At 32.3% G+C, this 19,530-nt stretch overlaps 2 protein-coding genes across 9 annotated transcripts in view; one reads left to right on the top strand and one right to left on the bottom strand.

Annotated features, from left to right (window-relative positions):
- The window catches only part of LOC129942264 (afadin), a 223,760-nt gene extending 212,801 nt beyond the window's left edge, over nt 1-10,959 (bottom strand). For 4 of the 8 annotated variants that reach the window (XM_056051122.1, XM_056051128.1, XM_056051127.1 and 1 more), the window contains exon 1: nt 10,802-10,959. The gene's annotated coding sequence lies outside the window, so the exon portion shown is untranslated. Of the gene's footprint in view, nt 1-10,265; nt 10,415-10,610; nt 10,740-10,801 lie in introns of those variants that run through there. The other 4 variants (XM_056051123.1, XM_056051126.1, XM_056051125.1 and 1 more) reach the window with 4 other exon arrangements.
- A 5,655-nt stretch (nt 10,960-16,614) lies between these two features.
- LOC129942267 (uncharacterized) lies at nt 16,615-17,778 on the top strand. The gene is made up of 3 exons (XM_056051133.1): nt 16,615-16,666; nt 16,829-16,913; nt 16,974-17,778. Exons 1-3 carry the CDS (start codon nt 16,626-16,628, stop codon nt 17,238-17,240), a joined length of 393 nt encoding a protein of 130 aa, XP_055907108.1. The 5' UTR covers nt 16,615-16,625; the 3' UTR covers nt 17,241-17,778.
- Nucleotides 17,779-19,530: the final 1,752 nt, after the last annotated feature.

Here is a 19,530-nt window from a genome sequence, read left to right as displayed (position 1 = left end):
AGCTTATTAATTCAGATGAATTCTTTCTTCTTTATTATAAATTGTAGACCCGTTTAATTTGTATTCAGAAAAGAATGTTCTCAGCTCGTGAAAGAAGAGGAGATGGCCATGCAAAATAAAATATCTGAACTCAATAAATATGCTTTAATTTTAAATAGCCATAATATAACGATATCTTTTGAATTTCATCTAAGCATGGTTGATGGAAGCGTATGCAATATTTTAACTGAAACGAATTCTGCGTCAAAATTTTTCATCTGCGGTGCTCTTCCAAGTGAGGTGAACACAGAAAAATGTTTCGAGAGACCTCCAAATGAAGCCAATTACAGATTTGGCCTTTCTAGTCTTCGTCTGTGAATACGTTCATTTGAGTGCATATTAACATATCGCTTACAGATTACCCTTTAAGAAATGGCGCGTACAAAAAAGACGAAATAGAGAAAAAAGGATAAAACCGAAATTCAAATTAAAGATGTGATTGAATGTTGATCAACCTAAACAAGGATTTGATTCATCAAACGATGGTAACACTGCTCGAGCTTTCTTTTTCGAACTCTCAAAAAGTTCATAAATAACCAAGATTATCCAAACTTTAATTGAAAATGTATCAATTATTTTACGAGTGATCGCAACAGGAGTGGAAATTGATATTGACAAAATTTAATATTTGAAACAAAAAATCTTTACTTAGATTTGTATGCATCACACTGCATAAATTATTTTACCAAGTTTTAAATACCAATAGGACAAATGTCCCAAGAAGCTCTAGAAGGCTTACACAAAACTTTTCGGCGAACTAGGTTTGACCACGCTAGGATGTCTTCTGGGTCAAACAATTGTAAGGACGATAGGAATTATTTGCTTTTGATGTCGGACCCATTTCTTTCATCTCAACGAAAAATTGAACGAAAAATTCCTGTAGTTTAAAAATATCTAACTTGTGATAAACATTTATCCTCATCAGATGAGGAAAATTAAGTATTTTTATTTTTATATTTACGGATTTAGTTTAAAAAAAATGTGTATATACAATACAAAACAAATACAAAAAACACTTGGAACATATACAGCTGTGTTCAAAATAATAAGAGTTCTTTTACAAAATTTGCTCAAGTGTTTTTTCTACCATGTGCATACTGGTGATCAGCTTATTTCTCTACCGGTAAGTATAATGGGACATTAAAGATGATAAAACAAAGAACTGGTTTGCAATTCATAACCGTTTACATTTGTAACCAGAGATCAAATGATCTTAACTCTCAATCAGGCTATTCAAAATAATAGGAGTGTGAGTTATAAATAAATAAATTGGGTGACACAACAGTCCGTTGAGAACCAGGGCCTAGTGACTTACAACTCTCAACCCTTCCTGTGTGCGACTACAGTTGTCAGGAATGGAAGGGACCTACAATTTTAGGCCGAATCCGAACGGCTAATTTAAGAAAGCACTTATTCATTCATTTTTATTAATTCATTCTTAAACCTATCTTAAAGCTAGACAAAAATTCATAAAACTAGCCTAATTATCCATAACTTACAACTAACTTAATGGTCCCATACGGACACTCTAAGTTAAACTATAACACTAGCTACTAATGCCTTTCGGCCCTAAGATCTATTTTACTTCATTTAAATTTTAACTATGTTTGTATTTATTAGAAAATTTGAAAAAAAAAAACTAAAATCAATATCCTTTTTTATTTTTACTTACAAACTACTTAAAATAAGGTCCTCAAATAAAATTTAAAACTAACTTAAACTACCTATTCTATCTATAAACTACTTAAAACTAGAACAACCACAGCACCAAATCTAACTATCTAACATTTTTGTTTTTCATATTTTGTTGTCTTTTTTTTTATTTTGCATTCATTTTTTTTAAAATTTGTTTTAATGTTTTTTAAAATTTTTTTTTTTCGTTTTTTTTTGTATTTTTTTTTTCGTGCCACCATGCCTATTCTACTTAAAACTAAACCCTAATACTATAAAACAAGTATGTAAGCCGGCCAAGGCTTTAAACCCCATCCCGACTACCTACTATCAAGTGCCGATTGAAGTCACCAAAACTGGTTCTCCTGCTTCACCCTATCAGTTCGGTCCCGTTCGGACACAGCCCTACTGAACCGAAGGAGCTCTGCTTCGCCTTGTGCCATAACGTCCCGATTGTACAGGAGTCGCCTATCCAAGGTTCGTCATCCGACGTGGTAGATTAACGGAACTGCCAATCTATCCTGTATCAGACCGCATTTGTCTAAAAAGAGGAATGCCTCTGGGGGAATGAAGCCTCTCAAGCGTCAAAATACTCGTCGTTCGGATAGAACGCCCCAAAAATGAAATTGTTGGTCGAAGACATACATAGCTCTTGCAATGTGACCTCGAACGAGTTTTATCACGAAATTGTCAATTCTGTTGATTCGAGCCCCGTTGTATATTACCTCGTTGGAAAAGTAATGCACATAAGAAGACTCGGCTGCTCGATATAAGCCGGTACAGCGTCGTAATCACTGCCGCTCGAACACATGAAACTTCTCCATCTGGGAAGGGGCAACGTTGAACCACACAGGACAACAATAAACGATCATCGGCCGTATGAGGGCCATGTAGCAAATTACCTTCACTCTGGGGTAAAGCCGACTGCTAAAAAACCAGCCGTTTCGTCAGAGCGAAGGCTCCTCTTGCCCTGGTCAGAGCAGCATTTATATGTCTATCGAAATATAAATACTGATCTAACCAGATACCGAGGTACTTCACTAAACTTTTGCTCGCTAATGGCTGCCCGTGAAGATCAACGATGACTGTCTTGCGCCAATTCTTTCACGTATCCTTCGTGGCCCCAGACAAACGGAGTCCGGAACAGAATTGTCTCTGACTTCTGGACATTTATTTTCAGTTTCCAGTCGTCGCAAAATCGCTGAATCTTGTCGAAGTCACGCTGCAAGAGAATTCTAATAACCTCAACCTTTCGGGCCGTTCTGTACGCAATTACATCGTCGGCGTACGCAATTGCCTTTGTAAGACTACCTATCAGATCGCTGGTGTAAATGCTGAAGACAATCGGCGAATTCACCGCTCCCTGTTGAAGACCATTTTTAATTGAGAATGTTGAGGTAGAAGTTACATTGCCACTTTTGACAACAAACTTTCTACCGTTAAGCATATCATAAAGTACATACAACAATGGATTGCCAAGCCTGCTCAGTTTTAGGTACAGACACTCTAACAATACGGTGTCAAAGGCCTTTTCCAAATCAACCAGAACAGCACCTGTGCAATGTTGTTTTGACTTATTCCATTGGATATCAGAAACGAGTTTAGACACAGCATGAATTGTGTCATGGCCCGCCTTGAGCCCGAACTGTTTATCCGGAATTATTTTGTTGTCCGCAGCCCACTTAGTCAGAGCCCTATTAATCATTTTTTTGAAAACGGGTTGGAGTTGTCCTTTCCCTTTTTCGGGAGAGGATGAACCACAGCGTTCTTCCAATGCACTGGATAATATGCATTATTCAGTGCATTCTTGAAGAGTGTGGTGTAAATGTCAATTGCCTCCATCGGTAAATGTCTTAGTGCAACGTTGGACTTTTTTTTTATTTATTCAATTGAAGATGAGCTGAAGCTCAACTTTCCTCACTAACAAGGGACTTGGTCGGCGATTATGGCATTTGCCAAGGAATCGTCATTGAACTGCATAGTCCAACGCACTAACCATCATGCCACGGGTACTGCTGGAGTGTGAGTATACGTAAAAAAAAAAAACTTAAAAAAAAAAATAAACAGTAAGTAACTAAATTAAAATAGGAATATTAAATAGTTGGAATATTGAGTATCTAAACAAGTTTGGTTAATTAGTGGGCCGAGCAAAGCACTGCACCGACGAAAAACGGGAAATTGTAAAAAAGTTGCGAAATGAAGGATATAAAGTTGATGCTTTAAAATATGAAAAAAAAGTCGAAACCATGGGACGGACACGAGAAACGAGTGAAAATGACGATCGTCGTATTGTTCGCTACAGCCGAAAGATCCTTTTGCGTCCTCTAAGATGATCCAGGAAGTTCTAGGACTGGCAGTAAGTAGCGTTACAATAAGAAGGCGATTGTTGGAACACAATCTTTCCGCTCGCAGTCCACGAAAAGTGCTTACAAAAAAACATGTAGCCGCTCGTTTGAAATTTGCAAGAAGCCATGCTAATTGGCCTGCAGAGATATGGCGAAACATTTTGTGGACTGACGAGACCAAAATTGTTTTATGCGCTGGAACTGGCTCTAGGCAATACGTCCGACGTCCAGAAAATTTCGAGTTTAAGGCTCGGTACACCATTAAAACGGTAAAGCATGGAGGTGCTAAAGTGATGGCATGGGGCAGTTTCTCATATGCTGGTGTTGGCCCCATACATCAAATCATTGGCATGATGGACCAGCGCGTTTATGTGGATATAATGTCCAGTGTGATGCTGCCTTATGCTAGTTGAAATATGCCGGTTAAATGGGTATTTCAAAAAGACAACGACCCGAAACACACCAGTAAGTCTGCCAAGGAATGGTTTCGGGTCAATGGGGTTGAGGTCATGGACTGGCCAGCTCAGTCGCCTGACTTCAATCCCATAGAAAATTTATGGGCAGATGTGAAAAAGGTTGTTTCTCAACGAAGACTCTTGAGTTCGAGGCAGTTGTGGGACGCAGTCGAGGAAACATGGAACCAAATTCCAGTTGAGCGTTGTCAGGCCCTTGTGAACTCTATGCCACGCAGATGTGCAGCAATTATAAAAAACAAAGGATTTTCCACAAAATACTGACAAAAAAATCTTAATATTGAATACTTTCTTTTTAGTTTTTTATACTTTATTTTGTTTACTCCTATTATTTTGAACATTTCGTTTTGGCTTTATTTTGATAAAATTCATGTTTTTACTACCTTATTTGCTTTAAACAAAGTAGTCTTTAAGCATAATAATAAAAGACTGGATTACATATTTTGTACAAAAGAAAAAATAAATTAAAAACAATTATACAACTTTTGGGGCGCGATTTAATCTAAAAAGAACATGCACTCCTATTTTTTTGAACACAACTGTATTTAATTTTTTTTCCTGGAGGCCCTTACACTCAACACACTGTTAGGATTCATCTTAAGGGACACTCTTCCTATCTTAGTACATAGAAACTTGTCTCAAAAAAATAAATCGAAGTGCAATTTTAACGAAAAATATGACTTCATCAGGAGTAATAAAGGTAGGGGAACGGACATCCTTCCTTAAAATTGTTTTCAATTTTCTCAAGTTTTTTTTCACTAATAATATCATTTCAGCCACCATAGCATCAATATCTTTAAAATCATCTAACTCAACTGAAATTTTAGCAATAGTATGCTGAATTGTACTCTTTGAAAACGCCTTCCGTCGATGTTGAAAACTCGCTTCTGGTAACAACCTTTAACAGTGCTTTTGCAGCTTGGAACCATATTCTGACTATTACTTCTTTTTCACCAGATAATCTTTCAAGTGATATATCTTACTAATTTTATGCATCTACAACTCTTGATAAGTCCATAATGTGTTCACTTAATAATAAAAATCAGCGGGTCCTGACAACATCTCAAATTTCCTCTTAAGAAAATCCAAAGTAAACTTAGCAAAATATCTCACAACTTAAGCTAACAATTGTAGAAACAACTGTTATTTCTATCTATCCTTGAAAAAACTTATTCACGTCTGGTAAAACAATAAATCCAGCGCACTTAGCAACTTTCGCCCGATCTCCCTTCTTTCCAACCTTGGGAAAATTCTCGAAAAAGTGTACTTATTAAAATACACTCATTCGCTAGACCCTACAAAACCATTTGATTCCGTATGGCATGATTGCCTTCTTTTTAAATTAAATCAACTTCAGTTTCCTCCCTTGTTCATAAAAATTATCCAAAGCTTTTTGACTAATCGCAGCCTTTCAGTCTTTTTTGAAAATAAATAATCCTCTTCAATTCCTATTCTTTCAGGGGTTTACCAGGAATACTTCTTTGGCCCATTCCTCTTCAACCTTTATTTACATGATTTCCAAAGTGAAGCTTCATGCAAGGATTGCATTGAACATAAGCAAGGGTGCGGCCGCTGCTCTTAAATTATTACTTAATTCAAGAACATAATAAAGGCAACTAAGCTCCTCGTGTACAAAACACTTATTCGTTATCTTATTTCGTATGGTTTCCTATCTGGTTTCAAATAAATGTGGCCTCTGAGTTACAAAAATTCGAAAGAAGGATTATTCGTAGTTGTATATCCGAAAAGCGTAAACCCTCAGAAAAATGGTTTAGTAATAGAAGCATTTATGAAGAATCTGGAATAGTTCCATTACTAAATTATCTGTCCTTGTTAGGAAAAATAAAATGCACGAATGATCACACGAAGTTGCTCCTGTATGCAAAGAGTCTGTTTAAAAAAGTACCTATATAAAATTTTAAAATATACCTGTAAAACAAGTTTGTCTTCAAAGACATAAATGCCATTTGACTTGTCAAAAAAAAACACGCGGTTCATCCCAAGACACAACTCATCCTAGGACATTTCATCCCGGAAATGAAAAATACTTGTAAGCATACTTAACGAAAACAATTGTTTGTGTATTCAACTAGTTCGTTCAAACCTTTTTCCTTTGGATAGCTTAATTTTAATTTCATATTATAAGAACCAGGATAGAAAGTAAATTATCTGAAGATAAGAAAGAGGAAGAATATGTATGTTTAAATTGTAAAGTGATCGTTTATTGGTTGTATAGTTGGGAAGGTGTTTAAAACGAATAAAGAATAGTTCATTGGCGTGCTCAGCTTTATGCAGATAGATAGATAAAGACATGTTTATGATGATAATGAATGAATGTCATTGGCAGGTACTACAATCCAATCAAATTAATTCTTTCCTACAAGTTTTCAGCGCAAACATGGAGTTATTACGTTCAGTTTATTTTTTTCGTTAAAGTTTAAAAATAAACAAGCATACGTTCGTACAAAAAATTGCTATTCATGTGTTGTTTACAGTTTACAGCAGTAGTTGTAGAGGTTGTACGTAATACAATATATAGGTGTACGTAGAAAAAGTGATTCTAATAGAAAATACATATACTTTTTCTGGCCGTTTCTTTAAATTGTAATAAGTATTTATTCGTTTATTTAGGCAAAGGCAAGTGAAAGAATAATACTTTAAAATCATATATACAAAGGTACCAAGATATTACTTCTTGATAGACAATTTAAAATAGATTGTTGATTAAATATATCATATTCGTTAATCCGTGGCGCTACACAGCCATCGTTGGTATTTACAATAGTTATTGTTATAAAAATACATAAATATGTACCGAATGCATTAATTTCGATAAAAGATAGGAATATTATTCAAATTTTGTCAAAATAATGCTCTTTTTCGGGTTTATGCATAGGGTTTAATTTGGTGAGATGAGAGGATATTACATTTAATACAGTTAAAATAATTTAAAAAAAAAAAACTATTTTAAATTTCAAAATTTTACCTGATAAATATGTTTGTCTTCAAAAATTTAAATGCCATTATATAAATCAAAAAACCATTGATTTTTCAATTTTTTTTTTAAATCGTTAGTGTTTTTTTTTTAAATTATTTTCTTATATGTATGTATATAAAATTATTAAATTTTGTTATAAAAATATTTTTGGTATGCATTGTTTAGTGATTGTAAATATACGCTCTACATTTGAATTTCGGACCCGTTTTTAAGATAAAGAATTTTGAAAAAAAAAATTATATATATTTTTTTTTAATCCTCCAACCAATAAAAAATTGCACTTTTGATAATCAAATATTGTTAAAGCAATATAAGAGCTTATTCAAAAAAAAACTATTGAAATCAATTCATAAGTTGCTGAGAAAATTAAAAAACAAAATAACGGTTCTATGAGCGGTACCTTCCTGAGCAATACAAAAATATGGTTTTCTTATTAAAAGAAGCCAAGTAAAAAAATAAAATTGTAGAGAAAATTAAAAAAATATATATCGGTTTGTTTTTGAGAAAATTCAAATTGTAGTTTTTGACCAAACAAATTGTATGGGGGCCACTGTTAGTTTTGATCTTAAAACAATGAAAAAAAATCGCAAGTAAATCGCTGATTTACAACATCACGATAACCCTGTCCTCCGAAGCATCTTCTTTGGGAGATCTATTAATGACCATTACTACTCGTCTCCTGACTGCAATATGATGAAACGAAATTTCTTTTCCCCTTTTATATGAAGTGCTCCATTAACAATCATAGAGGCTAAGTGGTTCAACCCCTTACTACCCTGTATTAACAATTTAACTAAAAGACTTATGCAATTAGCATAAAATGTATATACTTTATTAAGGATATAATATATGAAACTAATGTGATCAATTAATGTACAACGGCTCTCTTGTGCCTTCACACATACCTTGCTGTGAAATATTTATTTATATTTATATTTTTTTATATTTATTTATTTAATCTACAAGCAATATTAAAGCTAACAGATATAAGCACTCCAAGAGCAAATTAAATTAAGTGAATAAATATAATACTTCAGTTTTAAATTTATTACTATTAAGATTAAAAAATCAATATTTGAAGACACTTCATTGAAAAATATAATAGATCTTGATAAAGTTTCATTACTACCATAATTTGTCATGTGAATTCTTTGGAATAAGAAGAATCTAGCTCTCATAGAAAATAGATTGGTACCAAGGTAAGAAGAGATGGACATTTAATATGGTAGCATAGTAAGTCTCTAATAAGCATTTTTCTTCTCGATTGTAACGACTTTATTCCAAGTAATTGGCATCTAGCCTCATAACTAGGACTTAAGTTCCAACCAATTTTATATCTATTGAAATAGATACTAAGTAGTAAGCACTTTAAGTAAATTTAAGTAGCCTTAAGATATTTTATTGAAAGTAAATATACAATCATACATTCATAAAACCAAAAAGAGAGAAATTATAAAGTAAACAAAAGAAAAGGAAATATGCAATGTGAATTTGAGTTAGCATGTGTACATTTTTTCTTTTTAAGCTCTCTTTTTACTAGGCCTTTTGCCCTCTTCGTGCACACAGTTTCTGTGTTTAAGATAGATGCGACAACTCCGTTTCTATCTCGCTTTCTTTTTATATTTTAACATTGTTATCTCTTTCCTCTACTTCTATCCACGTTTTATTTTATAGGTTATTAAAATGGTTGGCGCAACAGTCCGTTGTGAACCAGGGCCTAGTGACTTTTAACTCTCAACCATTCCTGTGTGCTACTACAGTTTTGGAATGGAAGGGACCCACAATTTTAGGCCGAATCCGAACGGCTAATTTGAGAAAGCACTTTTTTATGACAAGTATTACTCTTGAAGGATTTGTCAATTCTTCGCAAGAGGCAGTATCCGCGAAATTTTTTTTTTTTAAATTAAGGTGGCACCCCAGGCCTCTTGCATGACAGTCCAACGCACTAACCATCATGCCACGGGTAGTACTTTTATAGGTCAAGTTCTTTAATGTTTAATAGTTTTTCGTCTTTTTGAGTGGACGCATTTTTAAAATCAATCAAGACATTGTTCTAATTCCATTCTGCTTGTTCATGAATAACAATAATTAAGGAATTTCTATAATAATTCTAAATGCCAAATGTAAATAAAAAAAAGAATTCTTAATAAAAATTTACTACTTTGGACTACTTTTTTAACATCAAAAAATATACTCGAGCAGAGTTCCGAAGATTTTTTTATAACTTTTTTAACTTAATCATGAATAAGAATCCTATGAAATATATATCAACAAAAGTAAACTTATGTTTATTTTAAATACAAATAAAATCATTCCTTAAATTATGAAACTTATGAGTTTCTTGGAGTGACTTTCCATTACCGCAGCACGAATTTCCTTCTGATTTTTTTGTAGTTATAGGTAGGGGTCATAATAGAACATGTTTTAAATATTAAGGAGAGAAAACACCGTTAAGTCATAAAAGCTGTTAGTACACCGTACTATCAATTCAAAAAAAAATTGTTTTATGCTCAAAAAACAAAAAAAAATTAGGGTTAAGTCCGAAAAATAAAATATTTATTTTTATGACTTAACGGTGTTCCCTCGCCTTTATATTCAAAACATGTTCCGATTACCTATTTTTGAGAATTGAGGATTTAGCGCCGTATGTATATACATGTTCGGATGGAAAATAGTTTTGTAAACCTGAATCGATTTATTGCTGTTTGAGCTTTTGCTTGTTTGCGATTCATTTTTTACCTTTTTCGTGTTTTCAAATAAATTTATTTTGGGGCGCGTCTTTGGGTTTCAAGCATTATTTCATTTGAAATTGAAAACCACACAATTTGTTGTTTTTATCTATAAAAATAGTTACTCACAACACAGTACGCATCCAAATAAAACCCAAATGTCATTTCGATTCAATTTGAATTCGATTCCTCAATCCAAAGACGACGTATACCTGGATCGAAATCTCAATTCAGTTTCGATTCGATTCCTCGATCTCCTCTTGATTCTTTACCGAAATTAAAAAAAAAAATGACAAGGAAATTCGTGCTGCGATATTGGAAAGCCGTCTCCTATTTTTAATCAATGCACATTTACCAACATAATATGCTGCGAAAATATTTTATCTTACAATAATTGATTATTTTAAATTCCAATAACTTTTCTTTGTAGATCAGAATACCTTATACGTGAAGTCAATAATTCAAACTACACTGTAATACAAACACAAAACAAAAAACACCAAAACAGATTTGAATATGGATTGAGGAATGTATTTTTTAAATAACCTTTTGTTTATTCAAGCCTTAATACTATTTTTTATTCAATATTCACTTCTCTAAGCGCAATATCTTCATTTAATTTTAATTATTAAATTGTACTATTTCCACTTTGCTATCCCGACTTGATATTAATTATTTACTGGCGTTGTTGCTATAAGGAGACGACAAGATCAAAGCATAGTTAAACTAAAATTGTAGGTTCCATTTTTGATTTATTTCAGGTGAAGCATTTGTATGATATCTTTAACACGCATCTCCGGCCTATTTTCGGGATCATACATTATATGATATTAAAAATCTGTTTTTGATACCTATACCATATTTTGTTGTATATATATTATATGGTATTGAAAATCTGATTTTGATTACCATTACCATATTTTGTGTATTGTCAGTTATAACGAACAAGCATATAAAGAAAATGTAATTATACATTTCATGCAGTAAACGTAAAAGTTTCATACGTTTGACAACTCTACCACATTAAAAATGTGAAGAAGTCACTTTTCTTAATATATAATGTTTGTTTGATTGGGCTTTAATGATCAATATTCTTGATGCAATTAATAAAGCACTAATTCATCTTCTGTTACCCGACGTTTCGCTGGTTATTTTCTGTTATGTACTTGAATACAGAGTAAAACAAATTCTTAAATACTTATTTAAATTACATTTATTAATACTACGAATTTTATTATTAATAATACGAATATTAATTTTTATGAAATGTTTAAGCTCTTTAAGTTCTTAGTTCTTATTCTTCGTTAGCCACGTGTCGTCTGAATTAATGTCTTTTTATTCGTAGGTTTTACATGAGATCTTTCTTGTTTCGTTCTGTTCCATTGTTAGTTTTGTTCATACACTACATGACATGAAATGACATGACATTTTCCAGCTTCTTCAAGGGATTTTTCAAATTTATTAGCTGAAGATTTAAAATATATGGTACAATGTGTGGAACTATTACTATTGTTATTTTCTTACTTTTGAGTTACTTGTACTATTGCATTTTGTTGTTGTTATAAAAAGGTGAATAAATAAATAAATAACACAAATGAAAAGATAAATAAACGAACAACTTAAAATAATGGAACAAAAACACAACAAAGTTAAAACTAATATCACAATTTATCACTTCTTATGACAACACTATACAGCGAGCTTATGTTGTCGATTTTTCTTTATGTTTTATCGTCATATTCACTTTTTGCTGTATTTCTAGGGTGAAGCGTGTGGTATTGCGATTCTCCTTGTCTAGTATAATAGCATTATCCAAATCAGCCATATGATCGTTGTCATTCATGTGTTGTGAGAGTGCTGTAGCTGTTCTCTTTTTTCTGATATCAGCTTCATGTCCTGACCAGAGAGAAAAAACTAATCAAGAGAGCCAAATTTCCTCATCTCCGTCCCTTTCAAACCTCTTACTCTCATTTTTTAAAGCGTGTTGATTTTGATCGGTGTGTACATGTTTTCACCTCGAAGAGCAGAGAGAATCGAGACATTTGATATTTCTTTCTTTCTCTGGTTTTCACAAATTAATTCTAGCAAACAATTTTCGTATGTCAAAAAATTACGGTAAACGTTAAAACGGTAGATTGTGGTGAATTTGTTTTTCTTTTTTCTTTCTTTGAGTTACAGATAGATGGCATTAAGAACCAAAACCAGAAAAGATGTGTTCAGAAAGCGTTTATAACAATTTTAAGGTTATTTAGACTAGACTTTATTTGTTTTGAACAAGTACATGTTTTTTATAAATGTATGTTATGTTTATTTCAATAGTAATACCTTAACTAATAACTTAACTGCTGTTTTTTCTAAAATATACTGCATTTCATTATTTTACATCGAATTAATTATAATAGGTGGAAATAATAAAGATCTACAGTTTATAGGGAATATTTATATAAAATATCCATATCTTCTGTAATTGCCGTATCAATCGATATTTTCTGTAACTTAGTGTTAACGTTACATTCATTTGTCATGAATTAGTCTTTCAGCTGTTTTATACACCAAAAAAAATAATTTTGAAATTTGGCTGCGATAATAATTACTTGAAAACAGCGTTTTCTATGTTTATAGTTATTCAGGTTTAGCCCTTAACTTAAATTTGCATTTATTTATGAATAGCCAAAAAAGTTTAGCAAACATCTATGAATTACCACACAATGCACTTTCAGAAAAACTGTAGTTAGCACTTTCCCTCACAGATTTTTCCTTGTCGCTATATAACTGAAAGATAAGATATAAATAAATAATAGAACTGGAAAACTTATAAAAATGATTCATAAGACTTAAATTTTGGTTGAAGAACAAATTTGTATATTCTCTTCACAAAACCACTGACCTAGCGAGAATACAAATACTTTTACTTTTGTACAAAAGTACTTTTCGGCTTATGTTTCTGCGTTGTTTTATTTTAATGATCCATATTTACATTCTTTAACTCTCGTTGTCAATGTTTTAGCAACTCTCGCAGCCAAAATTAAGTCGATGAAAATTGAAACAAATCTGAGTTTTTTTTGCATTTTTCAACGGTCTGAGCGAAAATTAAACGCATAAACGCAGCTAATAATAAAACAAATAATAGTTGTAGTGCTTGCAGAGTTTTATGTTTCTAGGTCCTAATTCTCATCACCTAAACTGTTTTACTTACTTAATGATTAAAACTGGCTTCAAATAACTAACTAATATTTGTCTAAATGCGTAGTTTAGAACTGTTTCTTCATATTCGAATGATATTACTCCCAAAGTAACACAATGAGAGTACCAAACAATTGTTCATCCACAATTTTGAATTTTCTTTGAACACCTCTGAACAGCATGTAGGAAATCAAGAGTGAGGAGAAAATTACTAAAGAAAGAATGAGAAAAGTAAATTTGTTTTGCATAAACAATAATATGTTCGAGGGAGATAGCCAAAACACAAATTTCAAACCAAAAATGAATAATATTTGTTTACATTTTTTTTTTGCTTGACGTGTGAATGTAGAGGAGATGTGCATATGTATTCATATGCTTGTAGCTATGTATACTTTAACGTTGTAGGTATTTTGATATTAATAATTCTCATTTCATTTTAAATTTTCAATTTTTGTTAAAAATGAAATGTTGCCATATTTGGCATATACAAATACATATGTTTGTAGCTATGTATACAATAACGTTGTAGGTATTTTGATATTAATAATTCTCATTTCATTTTAAATTTTCAATTTTTGTTAAAAAATGAAATGTTGCCCTATTTGGCGTATGATGCATTGAAGATTTTAAATACATTCAGTTATTTTGTTGTTGTTATTCTGGCATATTATTTGTTATTTGTACGCATTAAGTATAAACACAATCAAAAATTTATTCAAAACTAGGTCGATTTTTGTTTTTTAACGGCTAAATAGGGTGTACTGAATTGAATTTTAAATTTTTATATAAAAACATTCAAATAAATAAATAGAATATAATATAAAACTAGGTTCAAAAATTAACCTTACAGGTATCAATGCCTTTATTGGATTATATCTTAATAGATATATAATATAATAAGATATCGTGATTTTGATAGAATGGAAGTGTTTCTTGTGTAGAGATATCACTATGATAACATTAATTGCTTCTATGGAACTCTTCGATTCATATAGTCCAGAACATTTTACTTTTGTCGGTTTTAATCTTTTAAGGTCTTTTCTTGTAAAAGATACAAACATACTTGTAAGTGCATTGTATGCCAAGTTTGCACCTTGTTTCAAGAGTTTTTCTTCGGCGGGCATTTTAATTAGCATGTCTAGGAATTTAGCAACAAAAACTTCTCAAAAATGGATATCTTATCAGAACAAATAGCCCATTTGACTCTAGTATATGAGAACTTACTAAAGAATTCGTAGATAGTTTGAGGTTTAACTGCAAGTACTGACGAAACCAAAATTATTACCTAAAAGCTAATCAAGAAAAAAAGTCCTTTTGAAAACAAAAGAGCCCCTTTTAAAGTGAAGGGAGATTTTGTACCTGTTATCTTTTTAGCAACACTGGTTTAAACAGCTGACGCACGTTTCGTGTTTTGTTTCACTGTCAAACATCTTCAATTTGGTCTATAATTGCACCATGAATCGTCTTACAAACGAACAAGCGAATGGACCCCTTGAGGCGCGGTCAAGTTCAACATCTGCATGAAATAATCTTCAAAAATTAAATTATATGGACCGTACTATCCATTCAAATAAAGATTTCATGCATTTTTTCCAATTGCATTTCATATAACTTTTAAAAATTCACCCTTTATAAATATATACATATACATATTAAACGGACAAACTAAAGGAATAACATGAAACTACATTTTTGGTATAAAAAAGATAAAATATAATTTTTTTTGATTTAAGAGTCATATCAAAAATAAAGATAATTATCAGGAACACCCTATTGAATTCAAAAGCATGCAAGTTTATGTGCAAATCGCAGCTTGTTGGCAAAAAGAGAGCAACCGTCGAAGTTGGTTCTCTCGTTTAGTTTTTTTCTCTCTGGTTCTAACATTCTCACTCCAAGTCTTATCTTCGTTGTCCAATGTCTGCTATTACACGATGAATCTAGATGCATGCGACACTTCGAACAACATAAGTGCAAAAGAGAAAAAAAATTCGAAAACATGAGACGCAAGAAAATCGACCTGTATCGCAATCGCACGGGTAAAATTTTCCTTGCGACAATTTGACCAAAAACACTATATATACCCTGGTTACAAGAGGAGATCGAGGAATCGAATCGAATCGAATTGAGATCTCGATCCAGGTATATGGTGGCACTGAATCGAGGAATCGAATTCAAATGGAATCGAAATGACATTTGGGTTGTATTTGTGTGCGTACTGCTACGTGAATAATTTTCAAATTTTAAAACAATGCTCTCAACACAAAGACGAGCGCCAAATTAAATTCAGCTTATAACCAAAAATACTTCATTTAAATGGAGTATTTTTGCTTAAGCCTAGTACGCTGCTGATGCGAAACGAAATTTCCCATACAAAAATGACATGACGAAATCATAAACGAAAAATTTCGCTGTGCTTTTCGTTTTTCAGTACGCTGCTGAACAACGAAATGTGTCATTTTAGTGGATAGCTGTACTAGATTTTTTAGTACAATTCTCCACTCTTTTCGTTCTCAATTTAATTGCCCGGTATATTAATTGCTTGCGAAATTTTGACGTTTAATTTATTTATTGGAAAAAATTGTTTACAAATAAAAATTGAAAATTGTTTACTCGTGACTTTCGGTGTTTTTCATTTTAATATAGATAGTTTTGATTTAAAATTTAAAAAAAAAAATGGATTTTTCTGAGTTTTTGCAGCAATACATTTCTGAGCCGGAAACTCAGGATGTTGAAGAATGTATTGTTGATGTGAAAGAAGTGAAGACAAGCAGTGAACTTCAACTTTCAAAAAATAAACAAAAGAAAAAAAAATTGAATTTTCTTCGGAGGAAAAAAAGAAACTGGCTTCGTTGGTCGAAACTAGTGAAGCCATTTGGAAGTTGGAGCATAGGCTTCACAAAAATAATTCCGCCGTTGCGAGCCTTTGGAACAGTATAGCTGCAGAAATGAATAAACCAGGTACTAGGTGCTCAATAAAATATTAATAAATAGAATTCCGTATTTAACCTTTTTTTTATTCCAGTTGAAGATTGCAAGGCAATGTGGCGTTCCTTACGTGATAGCATGCGCTACCACGTCACAAGCAGGAACAAGAGGAAGTCGGGTAGTGAGGCCGATCTTGGCGTTCCAGAAGGCGAGACATTACAGGAAGAATCGCAGGAGATAGACTGGGAATTCGAAAAAAAGTATGTCCTTCTTGACGCCTCTGTCGTCGCAAAAAAGAAGACGGTAAGAAAAATTTTACTAATTTTCATTTTTTTTGTTTGTTTGTTTATGGTTTCGGTTTTTAAATGTTTCTTTTATAAAAACTAATTATTTGTATATATGTGTGTAAAATGATTGTGGCTATATATTCAAATTAAAAAAAAAAAATCAAAATTTTAATTTCAGAACATTTACAAATAGTGCTGGAACTGATGATTCTCAAGGGGATGTTTTCGCAACAACATCAGCACAGAGCTCAAACTATGCCTATGTAATATACAATGTACATTACGTAAATATTTCTATTTGATTATAAATCATTTTTTTATAGATAAATGAAAACCGGAAACAAAAAGATCCAATGCTGGAGAGTGCAAAAATGTTAAGCAATAATATTTCTGAGCTTATCGAATGCCAGAAAAATAAATTGAAGCAGGCAACATTCCCACTTCAACTGCAAAATTTCACAATGCTGGCAAATATTGACCGGATGTTGCAAAAATTGCCTGAGGATATTGTAGAAGATATCAATATAAGATTCATATGCATCATCAATGAGGAAATTAAGAAGTATAAAAGGGGCAATAGTGGCCAGTAAAATAGAATATATGTAATGTTTAAAAATATTTATATGGCAAGTTTGCAATTAAGTTTTGTATCTGTTATAAAAAAAGGATCTAAATGTAATTTAATAACTTAGAATAATAAATATGTACATATGTATAATTGAATTGGTAAATGTTTGATGTATTGAAAATTGGTTCGTTCTGGTTTAACGGATTTATACTACTTTTTGTAGGGATTTGTACGAATTCCTAATTTGTTAAAAAATGTATGAATATTTGTTTAATTTTCCACAAAGAAGAATCGGCAAAAATCTAAGGAGTTATATACATACATACATATATGCTACAAGTTACTATAACTTGAATTAAGCTGCCATTGAAAGTATAATTGACATATAGCTCATCGTTATTGATCTTTGTTTTGTCTGTTTTTTCTTACAAAACTTATATTACATATTTGTAATATACCTACGCGTGACAGAAGAAGACTTCTTTGGCAATTTCAACCTAAAATTTTAAACCTTGATGAATAGTCCCAATGATGAATGACCTAAAATTCACGCTTCATTGGGATAGATCAAACGGTTCTGAGTTCTAATTTATGTTTCCTAACAAAATCAGAATACCATTTTCAATTCAAAAAGTTATTTTAAAAAATGTTCATATAAAAACCATTTCAACATTTATTTTTTGAAAATGTTGAAAAATGGTATCCTGATTTTGTTAGGAAACATAAATTAGAACTCAGAACCGTTTGATCCATCCGAATGAAGCGTGTAGTTTGCGAAATACATGATGGTTTGTCTTGCAATTCCATTGATTTTTTTTTTTAATTATTTGAAAGTTTTGCACTTTTGTTTACAGCAGCTGACATTCAGAACTTCTCAATTGTTTTTGACAGCTGACAGAGCTCTACACAAATATTTTTCCGTTGTGGTTTTCGTTTTAATTTCGCTCTACACTTGGAGACCACCGAAAAATTTCGTTTCGCATCAGCAGCGTACTAGGCTTTAGAACAAACAAGATAGAAAAAACTTATCGCACGCACACAAGCAAGACCTCACACACCATTAACTCGATTCCCCGATTCAGGTTAACAAACAAATTTTCGATTCGATTCACCTCTTTCAGTTACCCTGGTTACAAGAGGAGATCGAGGAATCGAATCGAATCGAATTGAGATTTCGATCCAGGTATATGGTGGCACTGAATCGAGGAATCGAATTCAAATGGAATCGAAATGACAATTGGGTTGTATTTGTGTGCGTACTGCTACGTGAATAACTTTCACATTTTATAACAATGCTCTCAACACAGACGACCGCCAAATTAAATTCAGCTTAGAACCAAAAATACTCCATTTGAATGGAGTATTTTTGCTTAGAACAAGCAAGATGGAAAAAACTTATCGCACGCACACAATCAAGACCTCACACACCAATAACTCGATTCCCCGATTCAGGTTTACAAACAAATTTTCGATTCGATTCACCTCTTTCAGTGGGATCGGATCGAGTAATCCTATTTCGATCCGATCCAGGTCTATACGGCGCTAAATCCTGATTCAATTCGGATTCAATTCTCCTTGTAAACGCGGTAAGTGGGATCGGATCGAGTAATCCTATTTCTATCCGATCCAGGTCTATACGGCGCTAAATCCTGATTCAATTCGGATTCAATTCTCCTTGTAAACGCGGTAATAGAGTGTTTTTGAATTTGACGTTTCTCTGTTCTCTTCTTCGTATTTTTGCTATTCTCTTTTATATGGTTTCGTTGTTCGAGAAGCACACTTCGACGGACAGTTCATTTTGTAGGAATCTATGTCTTTGTTTTTTGATTAGAGTGCACAGTCAGAAAATAAAACTCATACATTTTACAAAACAAAATGTTTTTTATTGATTTTAAAGAATAACAAAATTTTCTCGATTAATAAAAGTAAACAGATAAACAAACCAGTCGATGACGAAAAAAAAATGAAAGAGAACTGTCAAAATAGATTCATGAAACTAGCAAAAACACTCTATATAAAGATATAAATCCGCGGTAGACATCTTGGTTTCCCTACAAGCTAAACCGGAAATCAGCCTCATAAACTTTTTCATAGTATGCGTGTAATTTCTCCTCTAATTTATTAAATTTCCCCAAGAAACTCAGTAAGTGTGTCTATGTATGCGTGAAAACACGTCAATTTTACTCGTTGAATTCGTCCACATTACAAATACAACAATGTAAACAAATGGGTTTTGGAGGGTGATACGTACGAAAGATTTATATCTTTACTAGAGTGTTTTTGGAATCTAGTTTCAACGTGTAATAGCACTT

Source organism: Eupeodes corollae, chromosome 1 (assembly GCF_945859685.1).
Source record: "Eupeodes corollae chromosome 1, idEupCoro1.1, whole genome shotgun sequence".
NCBI lineage: Eukaryota > Metazoa > Arthropoda > Insecta > Diptera > Syrphidae > Eupeodes > Eupeodes corollae.
This window is presented reverse-complemented; position numbering and strand designations above follow the sequence as displayed.

Coding starts and splice junctions, on each gene's coding strand:
- LOC129942267 (XM_056051133.1), top strand. CDS start 16,626: ATGTCCTTCTTGACGCCTCTGTCGTCGCAAAAAAGAAGACG. Junction 16,667..16,828: donor TCGTCGCAAAAAAGAAGACG/GTAAGAAAAATT, acceptor TTTTAATTTCAG/AACATTTACAAATAGTGCTG. Junction 16,914..16,973: donor AGAGCTCAAACTATGCCTAT/GTAATATACAAT, acceptor ATTTTTTTATAG/ATAAATGAAAACCGGAAACA.